At 44.6% G+C, this 20,378-nt stretch overlaps 1 protein-coding gene across 1 annotated transcript in view; it reads left to right on the top strand.

The window, feature by feature from the left end:
- The window catches only part of ATP10B (ATPase phospholipid transporting 10B (putative)), a gene marked incomplete at its 3' end in the record, with an annotated part of 106,548 nt that overhangs the window by 51,491 nt on the left and 34,679 nt on the right, over window positions 1–20,378 (top strand). The window contains exons 8-14 of the mRNA XM_080804367.1: window positions 130–382; window positions 1,486–1,724; window positions 11,186–11,377; window positions 12,871–13,471; window positions 15,483–15,586; window positions 15,809–15,985; window positions 17,962–18,088. Of these exons, the coding sequence (XP_080660493.1) occupies window positions 130–382; window positions 1,486–1,724; window positions 11,186–11,377; window positions 12,871–13,471; window positions 15,483–15,586; window positions 15,809–15,985; window positions 17,962–18,088 (1,693 nt within the window). The remainder of the gene's footprint in view (window positions 1–129; window positions 383–1,485; window positions 1,725–11,185; window positions 11,378–12,870; window positions 13,472–15,482; window positions 15,587–15,808; window positions 15,986–17,961; window positions 18,089–20,378) is intronic.

Here is a 20,378-nt window from a genome sequence, read left to right on the forward strand (position 1 = left end):
TCTCAGAGAAAGTCCTTCGTGTAAGCTGACCTCAGCTTTCCATTAAATGCCTTTGCTGCCTACTGGTGAGAGTTCTGAGACAGGGAACTGGCCTGATCTCTGACACTGTGGGACTCAATCTCCCCACAGGTGCTGATCCCAGTCTCCCTGTATGTATCCATTGAGCTGGTGAAGCTCGGGCAAGTCTTCTTCCTGCACAATGACCTTGACCTGTATGATGAAGAGACTGATTTGTCCATTCAGTGTCGAGCCCTCAACATCACTGAGGACTTGGGTCAGATCCAGTATGTCTTCTCTGACAAGACGGGGACACTGACTGAGAACAAGATGGTCTTTCGGCGTTGCACTATCATGGGCAGCGAGTATTCTCACCAAGAAAATGGTACGAGAGTTCCCAAGGGCCCTCACCACTCTTTCTAAATGAATCACCCTGCTATCCTAAAAGAGTGGTAATGAAAGACATTTTCCTGGCTCCCCACAGAGGTTTCCTGGCTCTGTGGCAGATTGCTTCCTCTATCCCTGTGGGCTTCCTTTTCCTAGATCAGTTGTGTTGTGTTCTTATCACCTGTGAACTTCCCTTGCTCACAAAGGCTATCAATGACCTCCTGTGTGGAAACCCTCCAGTCAGTCTGGTGCCATTACACACAGGATTTTTATCTGCCAGGAATGGACTGGGGATATGTCCAATTATGTACCAGGTATATAACCAAGATTTAAGAATTTGGGGGGTCACTTTACCTGACATGTCAGGACGGGCCTCAGTATGGATGCATGATCAGATTCAATACATCCAGGAAAAGCCTTCCATGTTAACTGATCTTTTGGAATTTTACTGAGGCAGAACTTTGACTTAGGAGATATAGCTGAAGAATGCCAGGACGGTCATCACACAGGGACTGAAAGTGACCTGTAAAGCTGACCTGATTGCCTCAGCAGCTCTCCACGATCACCACCACAAACATACCACACATACTTTCTAACTAAAGGAAGACACTCAAAAGAGCAGCATCCATTCTTTTGAGTGGGAGGAATGGAGAAGAAGAAAGGGGGAGATATTATGGGTGGCCCAATCACCTTTGCCATGTGGTAACCATTTACATGGGAGCTTCTGATATCTTTTTAATAATAACAGCTACCATGACCAGTACTTAGAGTATATCAATCACTTTGACACACTATTTTATTAAGTCTTCCAAACAACCCTATGAGTTAAGTATTTCTTTTTATTCCCTAATGGAGGAAATAGGAGCACAGATTTAGTCCAAGCTCATAGCTAGGAAGGAGTAGGATTTGAATCTGGATTTGAAGCTGTGCAACTTAGTTGCACCCCTCTTTATCCAGTCAAGATAGCCCAGTTGCCCATGTTCCAGAGCAGCAAAGTGCTCTTACCCTGTGTTCTTTCCTCTACCTCCAAAGTCTGATATCCCCAAGACCATGACTTGGCCAAGGTACGACTAGTGCAATAACAGGACTCCTTTCTTGCAGCCAAGCGACTGGAGACCCCAAGGGAGCTTGACTCAGACAGTGAAGAGTGGACCCAATACCAGTGCCTGTCCTTCCCAGCCCAGTGCGCTCAGGGCCCAGCAACACGGAGGAGCCAAGGATGGGCCCAGCCTCTGAGGAGGTGCCACAGTGCCCACGTACCCATCCAGGGCCACTCCAGACAAAGGTCTGTGGGGCACTGTGAAAGCTCACAGCCTCCTGTGGCCTTCAGCAGCTCCATAGTAAGTACCTGTTTTTTACTCTTCAAGTTGCAAGTGACCTCTTTTTGGGGATAGATGGGAGCGGGCTCTGGGGTGTGAAAGAGAAAAGACTGTGCAAATCCTGAAGAGCTCTCAAAATGGCAGCCCTTGGTCTTATACTCAGTCCGCTTATGTTTTGTTGGGCATATACACTTCTTGTTCATTTTAAATGTTCAGTGTTTAGAAATTGGGAGATTTCATATAAATCTATAGATCTCTGACTTCTCTTCTTAAACAGGAATTGGAAAACTTCTCCACATTAAGCCAACATTTCCTTGTGGCAATAATTGGCTTGAATGATGGAGTTGATGCTCCTTATACTGGGCATGTGGTCTTCTGTTGTCACAGCCTATCCCCCTTCTCTGTTTACCCCCATCACTGAACTGAGAGCCATCAGCATGTCCATGATGCATGTTTTTCCAAAATACAGTTAAAGGAAAGAGAAATCGTTGTCATGCCTATATTTCTATAAGGTGCAAAAATAAGACAAGCCTTAAGGCTTGCAGATTTCAAGAGTAATGGAAGAGTATACATTTTTGTGATAATCATAAAGTGTCTTAAATAGTTACAAAGCAAAGAACATCTATGTCAAAATTACCCAGTACACTCCATTCCCTTAAACTAGTTGCCTGGCCCCTATGGGGATTTTACTTTGCAACTTGGGTCTGGAGCTTTTTGTATATGTTTCCTTCACATTTGATCCAATGCTACAGCTATCACTAAATCCCTGGCACATAAAGAAATTGAGTTTCTCCCCCAAGATTACACCACATTCCCTAGAAGGCAAGGCCAGAATCAGAGCTTTCTGAGTCCTGTCCCATTCTACTTTCCTCTGCACCATGTTCTTTCTCTAGGAGACATATCATCTAGAGTCTTTTGCACTTGCAGAAAAAGCCACAGGGAGCCCCAGCTATGCTGAACAAGGCCCACATCTTAAGAAAGGACTGAAATGCTATTATCTCATTATTAGAAAATTAGATTTTAAAAATTATCCTCATAATGAATTTCCTTCCAATTTTTATTTTCTCCATTAAGACACACATAACTACATACATTTAACATTTCTGCAGTCATAGTACCTACAAATTAAGTGTGATGGGTCTTTTTAATCTGAAATAATATTGAGAGCATATTCCATATTGCTACCTAGTTTTTAAAAGCTTTTTAAAAAGTTTTTCGGATCGTGACAGAAAAGAAATTCTGTGAGTCTATGTGTTCCGGGTTATTACTTATTAAACTTGAGGTGAGTACAAAGTGAACTCTCTTATGTTACTTCCACACAAAGAAATGCAACATTAGCAAGGATAAAGCATTAGCCATGTGTTAAGACAGATGATGCTCATAAACATACAAGAGGAATGATCCATAGATGCCTTTAGGAAGAACTTTTTTTTCTTCTTTTTCTCAGGTAAGATAACAGAACATGCATATTGTTGCATCTTTCTCTTATTCAATTTAATTTTGTCCCCTCTGACTATAATGCTCTTCCTCCAGCTGCTTACCTAAATATTTCAACAACACATTTAGTGAATTCTCAGCAGGCACAGATTCTAAGTCTTGCGTTGCGTGTGTCTTTTGACCCCTTCCAGTTATGGATGCCATGGGCATCCCATGTGCCTGAGAATGTCTCCCCCGAGACACACAGAGAGAAACAGGAAGCTTTCTTTTGTAGATCTCATTTGGGACAACACACAGATTCGCTCCCCCTTGTTCAGCCTGACGAATCTTAGTGGCCCAGGAAAACTGCAGCCCTGAGCCAGCCGGGGGAACTTCTCTTCAGGGCCGATCTATCACGAGGGACTGCAACGATCACCGGCTATTCTAAAAGTTGAACAGCATGATGTTCATGCCGACCTGCAAGGTCCCTTTCAGCTATAAATTAGGCACGTTCGGGTTCAAAGGCTCTAGATTTTCATCTCTGGTCCTTCATCTACTCTGTGACTTTGGTCAGCTTACGGAGCTAGAACCTCAATGTCTTCGTCTTTAAGGATTATTGTTCTGTCTCCTGAGTTTATTTTGAGGACTTAATTCTTAAAATCATGTGTTCCAGATAGATAACTAGTAGAAGTCTAAAACAGTGTTTCCCAAGGAAAGCTGTCTAGCTGGTATAAATGTTCGTATCTGATGACATGGGAAATGGGAGTTTTCATAAAATGCATTGCGAAGCCCTCTCCCGTGAGATTCTGGTATATATGGTTTAGGGTAGGGCCTGAGCGTTCACGTTTTTTTATTTCTGATGATTCTAGAGAGCAACAAGATCAAGAACCTCTCTAAACCTAGCATTGCCCCCCCCCTAGGAAATCATCTTCATTTGGCTCAAATGGACATCTTCTATAGCTTGGGAGGCAGTGGCTAAAGAGGTTGATTTGGGCGGCCTTAAAGGGCTCTGACACTAATGCATAAAATATCTGTGGCTGGAGTGGCAGATCCTTGAGTCAGTCCATAGAGAATATCGGTGGCAGCCCCAGGTGGACCTCCTGGCCCCTGCCCCCACCCACCCTTGGCGGGCTCTCCAAGCTTGTGTCCTCTTCCATCTGCCCATCTGGTATCCAGTCTGGCTGGATAATAATCTCTTGGCACCACCAGTTCTTTACCTTCCCTTTGTAAATCAGTCAGAACTTGCCTCTAAAACCACCACGATGCCAAGCCCTGGCAGAGCAAGCACCTTACCACAATCTAAAGAAGCTGGTTGTTGGTTTCCTTGGAACTTTGCCCTAAACCCCGAACAAAATGAGCATCAAGGCTAACAAGAGAAGCTGGCTTTTTTTCTTTTACTACAAAGAACAAGGAAGTATCAGTTAATGCCCCTTAATTGGCTGCTATAAAATCTGTGGCTTTAGGGTGGGGATAATACACTTAGGAGAGTGGTGAGTTCTAAGCCAGTGTTTAAGAGTACTGGCAGATGGAAAATGAAATGGTTTCCCCACCCTCCCAGATGCGTAAGAAGCCAAGATTTGAGCAGAGAGTCTTTGTTTAGAAGTGCCACTTACAAGAGGTTTTCCGGAACCATCAGACCAAAGAATATCTTCCTAATCATAAAATTTGCACTGGAGCCCTTACACTCCTCCAAATGGCACCACCAGTTCCTTCTGTGGGCATGGCCTCTCCCACCTGTCTGGAAAGAACGCAATGGAGAAAAGTAAAGGCGGTGTCTTTGGCCCTCTGCCTCCTTTCCTTAGTGTTGGTCTTCCGTCCTTTCTTTGAAAGTGATGTGTGCAGCACTTCCAGTCTTCTCTGGACGGATGAGGACAGCCCACAGATACAAACTCCCACTCATAAGTTAGATAAGAGTCCTGATTTAATTAGCCAAGCACACAAAATCTTTTCGGAATGATGTGGCCACACAGGGCAGGAACAGATGAAGCCTCTACCAGCTGTGCCTCCCTTAGCTTCCAGGGTACCAGAAGGTGGCGCACAGCTGCGGTGACCCTGTTCACATGGTAAGAGGTCTTGCAAGATCTGGAAAACTCCCTTCTTGCTAGACCACTTAGTTTCTTTCCTTGGGGCTTATGTCCCTTTTGGGAAGAGCTTATCTTAAATCCACACGCTTCTATTTAAGCAAATATTTGCTAACATTGGGTTCTCCCAGTTCTTTTTTTTTTTTTTTTCAAGATTTTATTTATTTGACAGAGAGATAGAGAGCACAAGTAAGCAGAGCAGCAGGCAGAGGGAGAGAGAGAAGCAGGCTCTCCGCTGGGCAGGAAGCCTGACACGGGGCTCAATTCCAGGACCCTGGAATCATGACCTGAGCCGAAAGCAGCCACTTAACCAACTGAGCCACCCAGGCACCCCAGGTTCTCCCAGTTCTTGAATGAAAGGCAGTGTCCTCTAGGTCACAGCCTCAACCTGGGCAAAATCATAACTTTCTTAAACCCTAGTTCAGCCTCCAGCTCCCCTGAAGTTTGTTTACACAATAGTGATATAACCACATAATTAAGTAAGTAGTAGAAAGTAACTAAAGGTCAAATGATAAAAAAAATAAGTCTCCCTCCCTCCTCTTCTCTTCCCACAACCCCGGTGACAACCATTATTTGCATTTTCTTGTGTATGTCCCAGAGATGTTCTACCTATATGGGAGCATACAAGTGTGGTATACACATGAGTACATCCTTTAGTGCAAATATTAGCACACCCTGCACATTGTTTTGGACTTTTCTTTTAACCAATGAATCTGAGGGAATATTTCATAGATGTAGACAGATATTCGATGGAGAGCTGCCTCATCTTTTTCTTAATGGCTATTAAAATTTGTTGGGTGGTTGATCCATTGTCTGTTTATACATGTGTATTTTTCTATAGTATTCTTCAAACATAATTGCTAAATTGTGTCTTTTTTATTTTGATTGATACTTCCCAAGAGGTTATTAGTTCAGACACTCACCAACAACAAATAGAAGGATGTGCTTCCGTCCACTTCTGCCAATTCTGTGTATCTACTCAGTATCTACATTTCTTTGGAATAGCCTGTCATTTATTGTCAAACTTCGAGTAAGCTTCCACAGTATAGCATGTATTATTCTAAACACTGGGATATAAGGTTTGATAGGGTCTTTTCCCTGATTTCAGGAGTTACAACCCAAAAGAGAGGAGAGAAGAACAGCAGTGCCTATAGAACGCTCCTTTTGGTGCTGGGTATATGGGTGCCGAGGGGCTGTAGGAGCCCAGAAGGGGTGCACCTGCATCCGATGAGGGCTCAGGAGGGCTGCCTGGAAGGGTTAGCACCTGAGCTTAATTTGAGACAAAATTAAAGGTTAACCAGAGCAAAGAGAAGACCATCTAGTGGGGAGCAGCAAGGAATGCAAGTGACATGGAAAACCAGGGTTTTGAGGAGCAGCTGGAACAGAAGGTGCAGGTTGGAGAGAGGTTGACACCTGGAGATGGAGGTCCGGGAAGAACCACGCCACAGAGACTTTTCTTCCAGGCTGGACACCAGGGTTCCCCTTTTACTTCCGCTGCTGGCTCCATGGATTCCTAATAGCAGCAAACTGCTACACCCAATGAGTGATCATTGTCAATGTCAACTTGAGTGAGTTATCCTTAAAACTGAGAAGAGAGTGGCAGACTGGAGGTCGGCCTGCTTTCCCTAGCCTTCAGTGTGGGACATACCTCAGCCATGTAGCACACAGTTGCCATATAAATTCTCGCTGCTCAAACTGGGGTACTAGGACCAGCAGCATAAGCATTGTAGAAAAGCAGATGCTCAGGCCACACTTCCAACCCACTGAATCAGCATCTGAGTTTAAACCAGAGGCCCAGTTGATTGTGTACATGTTAACATTTGGGAAGGGCTGGCATGGAGTTTAAGGGTTCAGGCATTGGTATCAGGAGGCAGAACTGGACCCACGCCCCATACTTTTTATTAACTTTGTGAGCTTGGTCAAATTACTTAAACTCAGTAAGCCTCATTTACCTCATAATTAAAGTGGGAGAATAAATGTGTTTAAAAAAAAAAGTGGGAGAATAATAGTACCTATTTCAATGCAGTCATGATAACTAAACAATGTACATGAACACACTTACCAAAACACCTGACTTTGTTATAATTTCTCAATAAACAATCTAATGATAATAATAGGATCCTTGAGGGTATAGTGGGAGGTCCAAGATCACCTTCATCAAAGAAGGTTTGAATGAGCTTTAGGTGTTCTGCAGTAGAAAGAAATCCAGCCAGTTGGGTGGCTGGCTGCCACAGAGCTCTAACCTGAACAACCAGGTAATCCACAATTTTATATTTCTTTTCCCTCAGAGAAGTAGACTAGCCAAAGGGCTCAGAGGTGGGTGGGAGCATTGCTTTCTCTAAGTGCCAAGTTCCTAAATGTTAATGGGCCAGACAAGAAACCAATGAGCTGTGGGCAAAGGGAACCATGAAGAACTTTGCCCTGTGGAAACAGTCTGTGGTGACAGGATAAAGCTTAACTGACGTCTGCTGCTGACACCTGCAGGCTGGGCCTGCTGCCAGTGCCAGAGAGAAGTAGGCCCTTTGCAGAGACTTTTTTTCCAGTAATGCATTTTTGTATGATTGGGTTGAAATAAGAAGAGTTTTAACAAAGAGGTCCCATGAGTTAATCAGTGATGGAGTAGCATGGGTTTGAGTGCTTGCTGTCTGCCAGGCACTGGGGACATACCATGGGCTGTCTCTGCTCTCATGGCACTCATAGACTAAAGGGTAAGTGAACAAGCAATAAGTAGCCATTAAATCATTTTAACTGTGTCACCGTTTGGAAATATGTAATGCATAGCTTGGAGCAAAGCAGTGTGTTGTCAGAAGCTGGGAGTCAGCTGGTGTGAAAACTGCCCTAGTTCTGACCCTAATTCAACGTTCAATCTTGAGTAGTTCACTTGCCACCTCTCTGACATTCAATTTTATCATCAGGAAAATGGAACATTTGGCTTTGATGACCTCCGAGCTTGTCCACAGCTCTGTGAACCTGTGCAAAGGGTTAAAAGCATCCCATTCATGTATACCCTCAGCCCCAAATGTAATCTTTTTCCTGAAAAAAAGGAGATTCCCATAATCCCTTTTATAATCTCACAGACTATCTGCTGAGTCCTAAGGATTAGATTTATAAGCCTATTAGTTGTGCTTGGGATACCAAACACCAAAGATGCTTGCTGTCAGCAAGTATCAAAGGCTACTTCCTCCTCGTGGGGAATCTTGCCTGGCACAGAGGTTAAGAGCATGAATTCTGTTTGGACTATCTCAAATCAAGCAAAGGAGTCTCTTTCACTTACTGTGTGACCTTGGGAAAAACACTTAATCTCCCAGGGCAGCAGTTTCCTCATCTGCTACATGGGTAACCAGGAGAATGATTGTACTCAACAGATAAGGTTGCTGTGGAACCACAGTGAGATAATGGAGGTAACCAGAATGTAAGAAGTACTGTATGCATAGAAACTATCATTGCTACCTTAAGAAACAAGCTCCAAGCCCCCTTGAGTGTTGATGGTGCACTGATAACAGGCAGTGGATGGAGTCTGGAATCTGGCTAGGGGCGTTTGCCGATGAGCATTAATAAGGGAGCACTGCTACTTTACCGTGACCAGGGAAAGGAAAGGAAGACTCTAGACTTGCAGTCAGAGGGTCTGACATCTGATTCTGGCTTTATACTGACTCACTGAATGATTGGTTAAGTCAGCCCATCTTTCCGGGTTTCAGTTAGGTTGGGACTGTGAGAAGTCAGTGAGGTCACATAAATGACTTTGCTTGGAAAAGTAGGAAGAGCTATATCAAAGTGAACTCCTGCTAGGAAAACTGCATTCAAAGGCAAAGAGGTTGGATAGTGCATGCTCCCTTCCTAGGCTTTCTGAAAATAGTGACACCATATGGTCTGGATGGTTCACCATTGCTTATCACAAGGCAATGAGAAGAAATGCAGACTTGCTGCAGTTTTACTCGCACTCTTCTTGTTAATAAGTACTTTTCTCTGGATGTTGTTTTCCTAAGATGGTGTGAACCAGAGGAGTGTAATGCTGACTCTTGAAAAGCACTGCAGATGAGGGCTGGAACTCTTTGCTCCAGTCCATTTCCCTTCACCTCCCTGTGCTGTTGGAAAGCCCAACTCTCATTCCTGCAGGCATCAAGCTCCTCCCCTGGGTGTCTGGGTTTCCTCCCCTGTGCTCTCACCTGTGCCAGCAACCCCAGAGAGAATACAGCCTGACTTCTGGAGTCATCGCATTTGGTAATCAGAGAAGACACAGTCTGAGGACTCTTTCTCCACAGGGTTATGTTTCTTTTTTTTCCTTTCTTTTTTTTTTTTTTTTTTAATCTCAACTTGGGTTTTATTTGGCACTCAGTCCAGTTCACTGGCACTCGGTCTTCACCCTACACAAATTAATCCAGATTCCTTCAGCCCATCTTTTTCAACCATCGAATTTCTTCTAAACTTTAACCTATGGACTATGAACACTGACAGAAGTAGTTTTGTGTGGAAACATCTTTGTTTGGTGACTTTTGTCATATCTATTAAGAGTCGGTGTTTGTTGAGCTTCTGCTTCAAACAAAGCAAGAGCCGGAGCTCTTGAATGTACAGCTTTGTGGAAAATGTGGTCTCTATGTCTGAGGCTCTTACCCTATCTCTAGAGAGATTCAACATGGATATAAGAAAATTGAATTTTAAATATAGGTCAATATGTGGTGAATTCCAAAGGGACGGCACAAGTGCAGTTTCCGCAAGGATGTGAAAAATTGGAAACCCATGAGTCAGATCCAGCCCACAGACTTTTCTTTCTAAAAAACTGAGTTCTCACATCATCTCTCTTCATCTTTAAAAATCAATGGATTTGGCAAACTGGACTAGCACCGGAGCACCTCACTAGCAGAGCACTTGCCACCTCTTAGGCAGGGTAGGACTTGCCAAGGCTCACAGCCCCTGCCATCCACAGCGTCCTCATCTGTACCGTGGCCCACTACCCTCATTCACCTTACCTACATGACTCCTATGGGCATTCTAAGTTCAAGAACACTCTGTTGTGGCTCAAAAGGCTGAGAACTCATTGTGGGCTAGATAAGATCTCACGGACATAGGGAACTTCTCACAGCTACTGAAGTCTAGGTGGGATTTTGGCAGACAGATGGTTTTTCCAACAGGGTGTGGTCAGAGGCGTTTAAAGGGGTATACATTCAGGAGGCAGCAAACGAACCGGCAGGCTGAGCAGAGGGTCTGCACGGAGAAGCAGCAGGAGTAAAGAGCAGGAATGTAGACTGTGGAAGAGTTTAGACGCCAGACCAAACTGACTGTGCGAACAGTGAAGATCTCCTGAAGGTTTTCAAGCTCAAGAATACCTTGAGGGAAATGACTTTTTAGAAAGATGCATGGTTGGGGCGCCTGGGTGGCTCAGTGGGTTAAAGCCTCTGCCTTCGGCTCGAGTCATGGTCCCGGGGTCCTGGGATCGAGCCCTGCATCAGGCTCTCTGCTCAGCGGGGAGCCTGCTTCCTCCTCTCTCTGTCTCTGCCTGCCTCTCTGCCTACTTGTGATCTCTGTATGTCAAATAAATAAATAAAATCTTAAAAGAAAGAAAGAAAGATAGATAGATATATAGATAGATAGATAGATAGATGGATGCATGGCTAATACATATGAAGGGTTAGAAAGAAGAGAGGTGAGAAGCAGCAACACCACTTCAGAGGCTGATGCAGAAATCCAGATTTGAGGACTAGAGATCTGTGCCTGGCTGAAAGCATCAGGAATGAAGGGCAAATGGCAGGGAGAAACTGTGAGGGAAGGGCTGCCAGAGTCTGTCACTGATGGGCATGCAAGGTGGAGGGAAAGGGAGGAATCACGTAGGAATGCATTGACCAGGCCCGTGGGAGGAGGAGATGTGCTGGAGGCATGACTTCGGGAAAGACTGTATCATCCTTTCCCAGGTGTGCAAGAATCTGCTGGAGGGGGTCTCCCTCCCCTGTCCTTTCAGGAAAGATTCTCATCCAGGCCTTTCCTTTTCAGGAAAAAGATGTGACTCCAGATAAAAATCTATTGCCCAAAGTGCAAGATGCTGCCCTGTGGCTGGAGACCTTGTCCGACACCAAAGCCGCCAAGCCGTTCCCCTCCACTGTCTCCTCCATTGCTGACTTCTTCCTTGCCCTAACCATCTGCAACTCTGTCATGGTCTCCACAACCACACAGCCCCGGCAGAGGGTAAGGATCGCTGGGGTGGGTGGTGTGATGGATGGAAGGAGAGCTCAGGGTAAGAGGTGAGGCCCTGACCAGAGAGACAAGACACTTGAGCCCTAGTCACAGAATCACCATCTCATCACTATGACACTTCGGACGTACTCTTTATCTTCTCTGGGCCTCGGGTTCCTCACTTTTTAAATAAAATGGAAGAAGTTATATACGCGCTTTCTCTATAGCTTTCAAATTCTTTATCAGTCTATAAGATAGATATTAAAAGTTAATATTTACTAAGCACTTGGCATGTGCCAGGCTCCATGCTAAACACATCATCTGCATTACCACTTAATCATCACGACCCCAAAACCCTATGAGGTATGTCCTTGGATTTCACAAGTGAAGACACAGTGGCTCAGAGAGTTTCAGCAACTTAACGAAGGATGTATAGTCAATACACAGCAGAACTGTCTGTACAACTCCATAATAATATCACATTACACTGGTCTCTGCTTTTATGTGAGGGCAAAAAAATTATTATTATTATTATCACCATGGGTGAAGTTCTGCCAATTTAGAAATATTGCCGCTGGATGGCTGTTTATAGAAGTTTATACTCTGAATTGTTTTTTAGTACTAAAGATGGATTGATCTTCAATTATCCACAAACTCTCACCCAAGGTCCCTTATGAGTGACTGATGAGAATAACTGAGTGTTATAACTGGTGGCTGTGAAATCAGGAAAAAGAAGGTTCACCCAGGTACCAAACCAGAGCCTCCCATTATTACACCCAGATCCCAAACCGCTCTGAACAGTCATTCCAGCCACTGAAAACTCACCAAGTTATCAAAAAAATTTTAGAGAGCTTTGGGAGACAGAAAACATTACCTGAGAAATTAGTTCTGTTTTCAAGAAAGGAAGAAGTACATTTTGGGAAAGACAGCATTTAACTCTCAATTTTCAAATTAATGGGGAGATATTAGCTGGCATGGAGCTCGGGAATCTAATCTCTGGAGCCAGGAAGCCTCAGATTTAAGTCCAGCTCTATTACCTACACACCAGGTGGTTATGGCCCATTTATTTAACCTCTTGGTGCCTTGGTTTCCTCACCTAGAAGTTGGAATAACATAGCATCCCCTAGAGTTGCTAAGGAGAGTGAGATGAGATGCTGAATGCAAGGATAAAGCAAACAAAGCCATGGTAAGGACTTGGGTAATGTGAACTCTTAATATGGGTCTGGCCTTTGTCTCCTTTTTTTCCTTTGTCCATGACCACAGCAGGATCATAAAATTGAGCGTTATCAATTCCTAGAATGTCAGGGCTAGAAAGAACTATCTAGCCTAATTCCCTCACGCTATAGGTAGGGGAAATGAGGTTCGTAGAGAAGACTTGCCCATAATCACTGCAACCCCAAATAATCCACTTACTACAAAATGACCTTCATAGTCTTCCATAAAACAGCTTGATATTTTTTCCAACACTGAGAGTTAATGTTCTACTTTCCTCCTTTGACCACAAGGTCACCGTGCCACCCTCGACCAAGGCTCTGGGGACATCCCTGGAGAAGATTCAGCAGCTCTTCCACAGACTGAAGCTTTTGAACCTCAGCCAGTCATTCTCATCTACTGCGCCCTCTGACACTGACCTGGGGGAGAGTTTGGGAGCCAACGTGCCTACCACAGACTCAGAAGAGAGAGATGACGCATCTGTGTACAGCGGAGGCTACTCCACAGATGGTGGCTATAGGAGCAGCGCATGGGACGAGGGCGACATCCAGGGGTCTGGATTGGAGGCTTCCTTGGAGGAGGTGCTGGAGGCCCCAGCTCTAGGCCTGGCGAGCCCTGAGCTCTGTTATGAGGCTGAGAGCCCTGATGAGGCAGCCCTGGTGCATGCTGCCCATGCCTACAGCTTCACACTGGTGTCCCGGACACCGGAGCAGGTGACCGTGCGCTTGCCCCAAGGCACCTGCCTCACCTTTGACATCCTCTGGACGCTGGGCTTTGACTCTGTCAGGAAAAGAATGTCCGTGGTTGTGAGGCACCCACTGACAAGTGAGATCATCGTCTACACCAAGGGCGCAGACTCAGTTATCATGGATCTGCTGGAAGACCCAGCGTGTGGTGAGTCCCACCTCACCAGGGCTCTAGGAAGAGGGCTCCTTGGTTTAAGAGGCAGCACAGAACAGTAATAAGGAGCTTGAGTTATAGTGTCGCTTAGTCCCACAGATCCTAATTTGAACAGAGGCCACAGATGCTTTCCTCAAAGCAGGTTCCTTAAATCATGCTGCCTTCTGCATCTCCGAGCCCTGGAGAATTACAGTGCTCGTGAGCTTATTAAAGACTTAGGGCAGTCTTACGCTGGAGAAATCTCTTTACCTTTATCCCAATTTCTGGTTTTTCAAACTCATTTAAACATGGGATTAGACATACACAGTTTTTTCCTACCATGACACCCATTAACATGCCCTAGAACACACTGGGGTCCTAACTCTTAGCTTTGGAGAGAAGTCAGCTGAACCCAGAAAGAGAAGCGACATAAGAGAGGTGCACAGCTAACCAGTGGTAAATCCTAGGCCGGGTATCCTGAGCCCCACTTTGGAGCCTTTTCCGTGCCACCAGGATTCTGCACCAGGCCCAGTCTGCTCTGGGAAGCCTCAGGTGTCGCTCTTTATCATCCTTTTCCCCAGCCTCTCCCAAATGGATTTTCATAAACTTGAGCCAAGCCAGAAAAATGTTCCAAAGTCCCTACATATCAGTGTCCAATTTTGGAGCAGCATGCATTAGTGTGCAGCCGCTTCCTGATTGCTAACAAGAAGAAGACAGTTATGGGGCCATGATTCTCCCGGGATAGCAGATTCCAGCCAAGCTTTAGAATTGCCCAGGCAGCCCTGTGCCTCCTGCAGTATCAGCTGTGGATCAAAGCCAAGAGGTTCATGGGGATTGATGAGTGTTTAGAATGGGAAGGGAGCTAATTAGGTCTCTTCATCCCAGACTCTGGCAGACAATGAATTCAGTGTTTCTGAGTCAAGGGAACCACGGCACTCTATCCCTGGGCAACAGCCATCCAGACTGCCCTAGAGATGTTTTTTTGTGTTTTGTTTTTTTTATTTGTTCCTCACCTGATTCCAAAATGGATTAGAGATGCTTCCAATAAAAGACACATACACTATATTACCATAAGAATTGAGAATCAAGGCTTTGAAAAGGAGAGAAGAAAATAACCCTAGATATAATATATTTACAGTGTTTGAGCATTCAATTTGACCCGGAGGTTCCTGGTAGCCTGAGCAAAAAAATAAACTCCAAGGCACACAGGTAGAAGGCAAAAAGGACTCATCTCAGGGAGCTAAAGTCTTTGAAAATAAAATATTGTAGACAGTGCTCATTGGGACAGTAGTGCTCAATAAACACAAAGATTGTGCTGAAGGCACCAGGGAAAAAAGTGGTATCTGAAAAATGAGATAATCTTTAAAATGATTTTTATATTGCATAAAAACAGCCTTGGAATAGTATCATGGGAAAAATCAGAGATTTGTTGCACATCCTTATATTTATTTTACTGTAATGAATTGTATGTTTAATTTTGCATTATATAGAGGGAATAGATGAGGTACACAAAATCTGCTTACTACCTAGGGCCTCTGAAGATCGCAATCCAGCCCTGGTAAAGAAGGACTTGGAAGCCTTTTCCTAGCTCAGCTTTATACAGTGCTGCACCTGTTTAGTGATGTCTGTGACATCTTAAGTAAAGGAGGTGGGGATGGCATCAGGGCTGCCCCAGACCTGCCAACCCAGGCTGAAACATTCTTTTTATCTGATAGAAAAAAGTACTGGATTTTCAGGAGAAAAAGATAAAAGAAAACACATCAGACTTCATAAAGGGAACTTTGCACAACACAATGAAATATTTTTTCATGCTAGATTTATAGGAAATGCAAAAAATATTTTTTCTAGGGCCATTTCCTATTATAGAAAGAAAGCCTAACTCAAAAAACCCAATGTGATGAAGAGCTTAGCAATGAGATCTAGAGCTGTGGCTATCCTGAGCCCTCAGTTGTATAAAGACTGGAATAGAGGACAGAGGGGATCATGGATGGTATGTCTAAGACTTAGCAAACTGTTGATCATCCAGGGCTAACTGGCTACATGGAAAACACCGGAGGTAACAACAAAGATTCAGACTTCTGTGTCCAGATTCAGCAGGGCTTCAACGGGGAACCTCTATTATTTATTTGTGTAAGTTCCCAGGTTATTTTGATGCAAACTTGTGTTTGGAAACAATACCCAAGACAACCCTCCATCCCTAAATAGGACTTTCTCAGCCAGGCTTTTGTGGATTAGATATAGAAAGCAGAAAATTTAAGGATTCCTGGAGTTATCACGAACATCGTGGCAACCAAGAGAGATCATCCATATTTTTGGGGTGGGCTATAAGGGGATTCCTCCTCACTCTTTCAGAGTGTTAGAAACAAGGATCCCCAAGCATTTGTACATGACCTCATGGAGGACAATGACTATTTGACAGCAACTGACACGGATATGGAAAAGAAGGTGAGGAAAATTCGAGCCAGGACCCAAAAGCATCTAGACTTGTATGCAAGAGATGGTCTTCGAACACTGTGCATCGCCAAGAAGGTAAAAATAAATTCTTTCTTTAGTAGCTATAAGGTCTCAACCCTGAGTCTGTCCTTTCTATTTCTTTGTAGAAGACCCTTAATATTGGTGGTTTTAATATTTTCAAAATTCAAAAAATATATATATTTTCAAAATTTCGCTATTCTGATTCACCATAAAGACCCAGGATCTTGACAATTATGCTGGGGCAGAACTCTGAATGGCAAGGTTCCATTTCAGTGTAGCTTTGATGTTCCCTGTTTTTCCTTATATATACATATATAATTGGTAACCCATAACTCATAAAATAATTTTTAGTGTTCTAATTTTATCTGCAAAGTAGACTTTTTAAATTTTGCGTTATTTGCCTAGACTTGAAATTTGGGAGAGACTATGTGATCACATAAAAATCTAGATTTCTGGTTTCTCTTAAAAATTTAGAGGATCTGATGAACCATGTCTCCATTCTTGAAGAGCATCTAATAGCTAGAGCCTTGTAGTAGCGGATCCCTTTGATATAGGGTATATTCTTCTGTGTTCTGCAATTGGTCACAGCCCCTACCTTCCCTGTTGCTTTGCCCTTGGCCCAGCTGTAGTCTTGTAATTACCAACCTCTTGCCCTGCAGACCTTTGACTTTGCAGACCCTGCTAGGGAGGCAGGCAAAGACATATGAATGCCAGAGTAGGGGCATCTAATGAGGCACCTAAAAACCAGATAAAGGAGCTATGATGACATGCATTTCTAGATGACTAAAAGTTGTTTCTTCTCTATAAATTCCCAGAGCTCTTCATCTCTTTTACGATGCTTAGTGCAACTAAGTTTAAGAGCACCCACTTTAAACTCAGACCTACCCAGGTACAAGTTCCAATCTCACTACTTGCCTATTATGTGAACTTGGGAAAGTTTCTTCGCCTCTCTGAGTTTGGGATTTTCTTATCTGTAAAACGGCATTAATGGTCCCTACCTCATACAGTTATCATGGAGATTAAAGTAAGATATATACAGTGCCTGAGACAGTGACTATACTATCCATACTATCCATAAATTGTAAGTATATCCTTACCACCTTCTATTTTCCATTGAAATTCTTTGTGCCTTTTTGTCTCCTCTAATAGAATTATGAATTCCTCAAGAGCCAAGGCCTACATGTGTCCCCTTGGTTTTCCCCATAATGCCATGTACAGAAGGAAAAGCAAGGAATATTTGATTGTTGGACAAAAGAATCATTTATTGCTATTAGAGACAGTATGCACATGACGCCAGCAGAGGGGTCTAATGTGCTATGGACTCTAAGGGAGGAAGCTACGTCCTCCAGTTGTATTCTTCCAGCTACTGTGTATCTCCAGTTGCTGCTGGAATAGTCTACCAGGCTATACAAGATCTGACTGCTGCTAACCTTCCCAGCCTCATTGCTGCCTCTTCTCTATCTGGCTCTCCATCCTTTAGCCAACTGGTATATTCAAGGGAACAGAAAGAAAGCTAAGTTCATTGCTGTTTCATGGCCTTTGCCTCTGCCCCTCTCCATGACTGACCCCTTCCCATCACTGGATCTCAACTTGCATGTCACTTTGTCTAAGAGAACTGAAGATCCAAATGAGATAACCATACAGCTTCCCCCATCTAGTCACACTCTATCACGTCACCCTCTTTGTTTTCTGTAACCCCTTAAAGTGATCTGTCCTCTTAAGTAATTTACTTAGATTAATGCCTCTCACCCTCCACTAGTACATAAGCCCAGGCATGCAGGGATCTTGTCCATCTTGATGACTACTGTACCTCCAGTGTCTAGAGCACAGCAGGGGCTCGCTGGTGATAATGGAACCTGAGGATCAATATCTCACTGATTCATGCATTCAAAAAAAATCAATGAGGAGAAATAATTGTGTAGGGAAGTGTAATTCCTACATCTAATTGTATAGGGAACCTCAAACAGGCCCACAGAAAATGCTCTGGAATTCACCCTGCATTTGGAAAGAGCCTCTTCCTTGTCCTGCAGGTCATAACTGAAGATGACTTCCAGCGATGGGCCAGCTTCCGGTGTGAGGCAGAGGCATCCCTTGACAACCGAGATGAGCTTCTAATGGAGACCGCACAGCATCTGGAGAATCAACTCACCTTACTCGGTAACTAAAATAAGTCATCACTAAATTTTAAAAAAATAAAAAAAAAAAATAGGAAGGCTACATGCTGTAGAGGGAGTTCTTGGCCCTGACTCTGGCACTGCTGCAGATGTGTCTCAATTAAAAACCTTCCCTGGAGTGCTCTTCCAGGCATTTGGCACAAGTGGTACAGATACCCAGTCCAGACTCCACAAGCCACTTCCTGAGGATGCCCAGGAGCATTCCCACACTGCCTGCTGGATGAAGCCCAGGAGCTTGGTTCCTTCTCCTCCAGTTATTCAAATGTTTATTGAGCACCTACTATGTGCCAAGTGGCATGCTAGGTATTGGGGACTAGCAAACAAGAGCCATAGGCCCTATCCTCTCAGAGCTCAATCTAGCAAGGAAGCTGGATGGTAAAACAAGGAATTTCAACCGAGTGTGATGAGGGCCGGGCTGGAAGATTCACCTGGTGGTATGGGCGCAAAATAGAAGGTAGCAGCCTAGACTGGGGCCAAGGAGAGTGCTGGAAGGCAGGAAATGAGCAGGGCAGAGGAGCTGGTCAAGCAAAGGCAGAGGGCTGTCAGGCAGAGGGAGGGGCCTGAAGAAGAGTTAGATGTGAGACAGCCCAGACGGGCTGGAAACCCCGAGGTCTGCCATGGCTGAACCACAGAGTGTCGGGGAGAAAGCTCAGCGTGACGCAGGTCATGAAGGACACATAAATATACGCTAACGGTTGAGAGAGAAGGGACGAAAAGCAGGGACAGACTCAAGCTTCACAAAAAGCTGCTGCTCTATGGCAGTTCGACCGATAACACTGAGGTAAAGATGAGAAGCAGGGAGACGGGCTACGAGGCAGTCTCATGTTTCTGTGGAAGGTAAAGCGTTACCTGGGCAGAAGGAGGAGGCTTTGTTTATCAGGGTTAATCACCTCACAGCTGGCAGCAAAATCTGGAAAAGGCAACGCCTGATGTGTGTCCTCACTGACCACATGGCGGAAGCCTTCTTTCTTCTTGGGAGGCAATGCCGAGCTGGGCATGAGGGCCAAATCCTGGTCCTGTGCTGTGTGCTCGGGGACCTATCCCCTCACCCCGCTGAGCCCTAGCTTCTCCTCCATATAAACGAGACTGCTCCAAACTCTCAGCCAGGCAGGGGTGCAAGGGGAAAGCACCAGGATTGCTGTAAGAAGACAGTGACGACTTTATGGATTAAGGTAGCAGCAAGATTTGTCAGGAAGGGTGGCAAATGAGGCCACCTGTTCCCCACCTCCTTCAGCCTTTTTTCTTTTCCTGTGTTTTGACTCCGGGGCCTTTGCCGCTGCCTCCCAAGGCCTTTCTGAAAACTGGCTGTGAGACTTATTTTAACAGGAACCAGAAGGTAGCCAGGCCAGATAGCTCTATCCACACGCAAGGCCACAGAATGTCATTCCACTCGGGCACATGACTCCCTTCTCACTCCCCCCGCACCCCCCTATCCGCCCCCCCCCCAGGTTGCTTTTGAGACAGGGAGCACTTCTGTCTCAGTCAGCAAGTGGTACTTCCTCAGCTGGTTCTGCAGAACGAGAACACGCGTGTCGGGATCTATCGACTTCCCTTGCTGGGAAAGACTTTCACGGTGTTTCTGCTTCATTTTTTCTTTCACGCAAATAAATGTGTTTTTCCTCTTTTCTCCTTCCCTCTGCTTCCCTGTAATATAAATCAGCTTCAGAATCTCACCTTCCAGGCTAACCCTTGGAGGGAAAGGCAAGGCCTGAGCCATCACTTTTCATGGGGTTGTTTGCGCATCTGGGCCTGCAATACAAAAGAGGCACATTTCAGGATAGAGTCATTATTTTTGTTCCCTCAAGGTGGCTTGGGGAGGGGAGGATTGGGGCTGGGAAGAGATTTCATCTTACCACCAAGAATCTGCTATGCCATGAAAGCCGCATTGCATTCACCCTGGGTCCCACACTGCAAAACGATCTTTTCAATATGCATCCACTGTAACTGCTTTGCCAACCTATTGTCACCAGGGATTATTAAAAGAAATGAAATGCCTTGCTCCTGCCCAGAGTAAAATGGGTAGCCATTAGTCTGTTGTCTGAAGTGAATCTCAATTTAAATGCAGATTAATTCATGCTTAATCACTTCACAACTATTTAACATTTGGCTATATATTCATCAGGGTTGGTGCAAAGCTTGAGATCATTCAAAAATTATAGAGTCTGCATATTTAATTCCTAGAACAGTATCAAAAACCTGAGTCCCGATTCTGCCGTGAGCTGTTACAGAGCAAAGTCTCTCCACTTCTCTCCAGTTTCCTCGCTGCTAGACCC

Source organism: Martes martes (assembly GCF_963455335.1).
Source record: "Martes martes genome assembly, chromosome: 5".
Taxonomy (NCBI): domain Eukaryota; kingdom Metazoa; phylum Chordata; class Mammalia; order Carnivora; family Mustelidae; genus Martes; species Martes martes.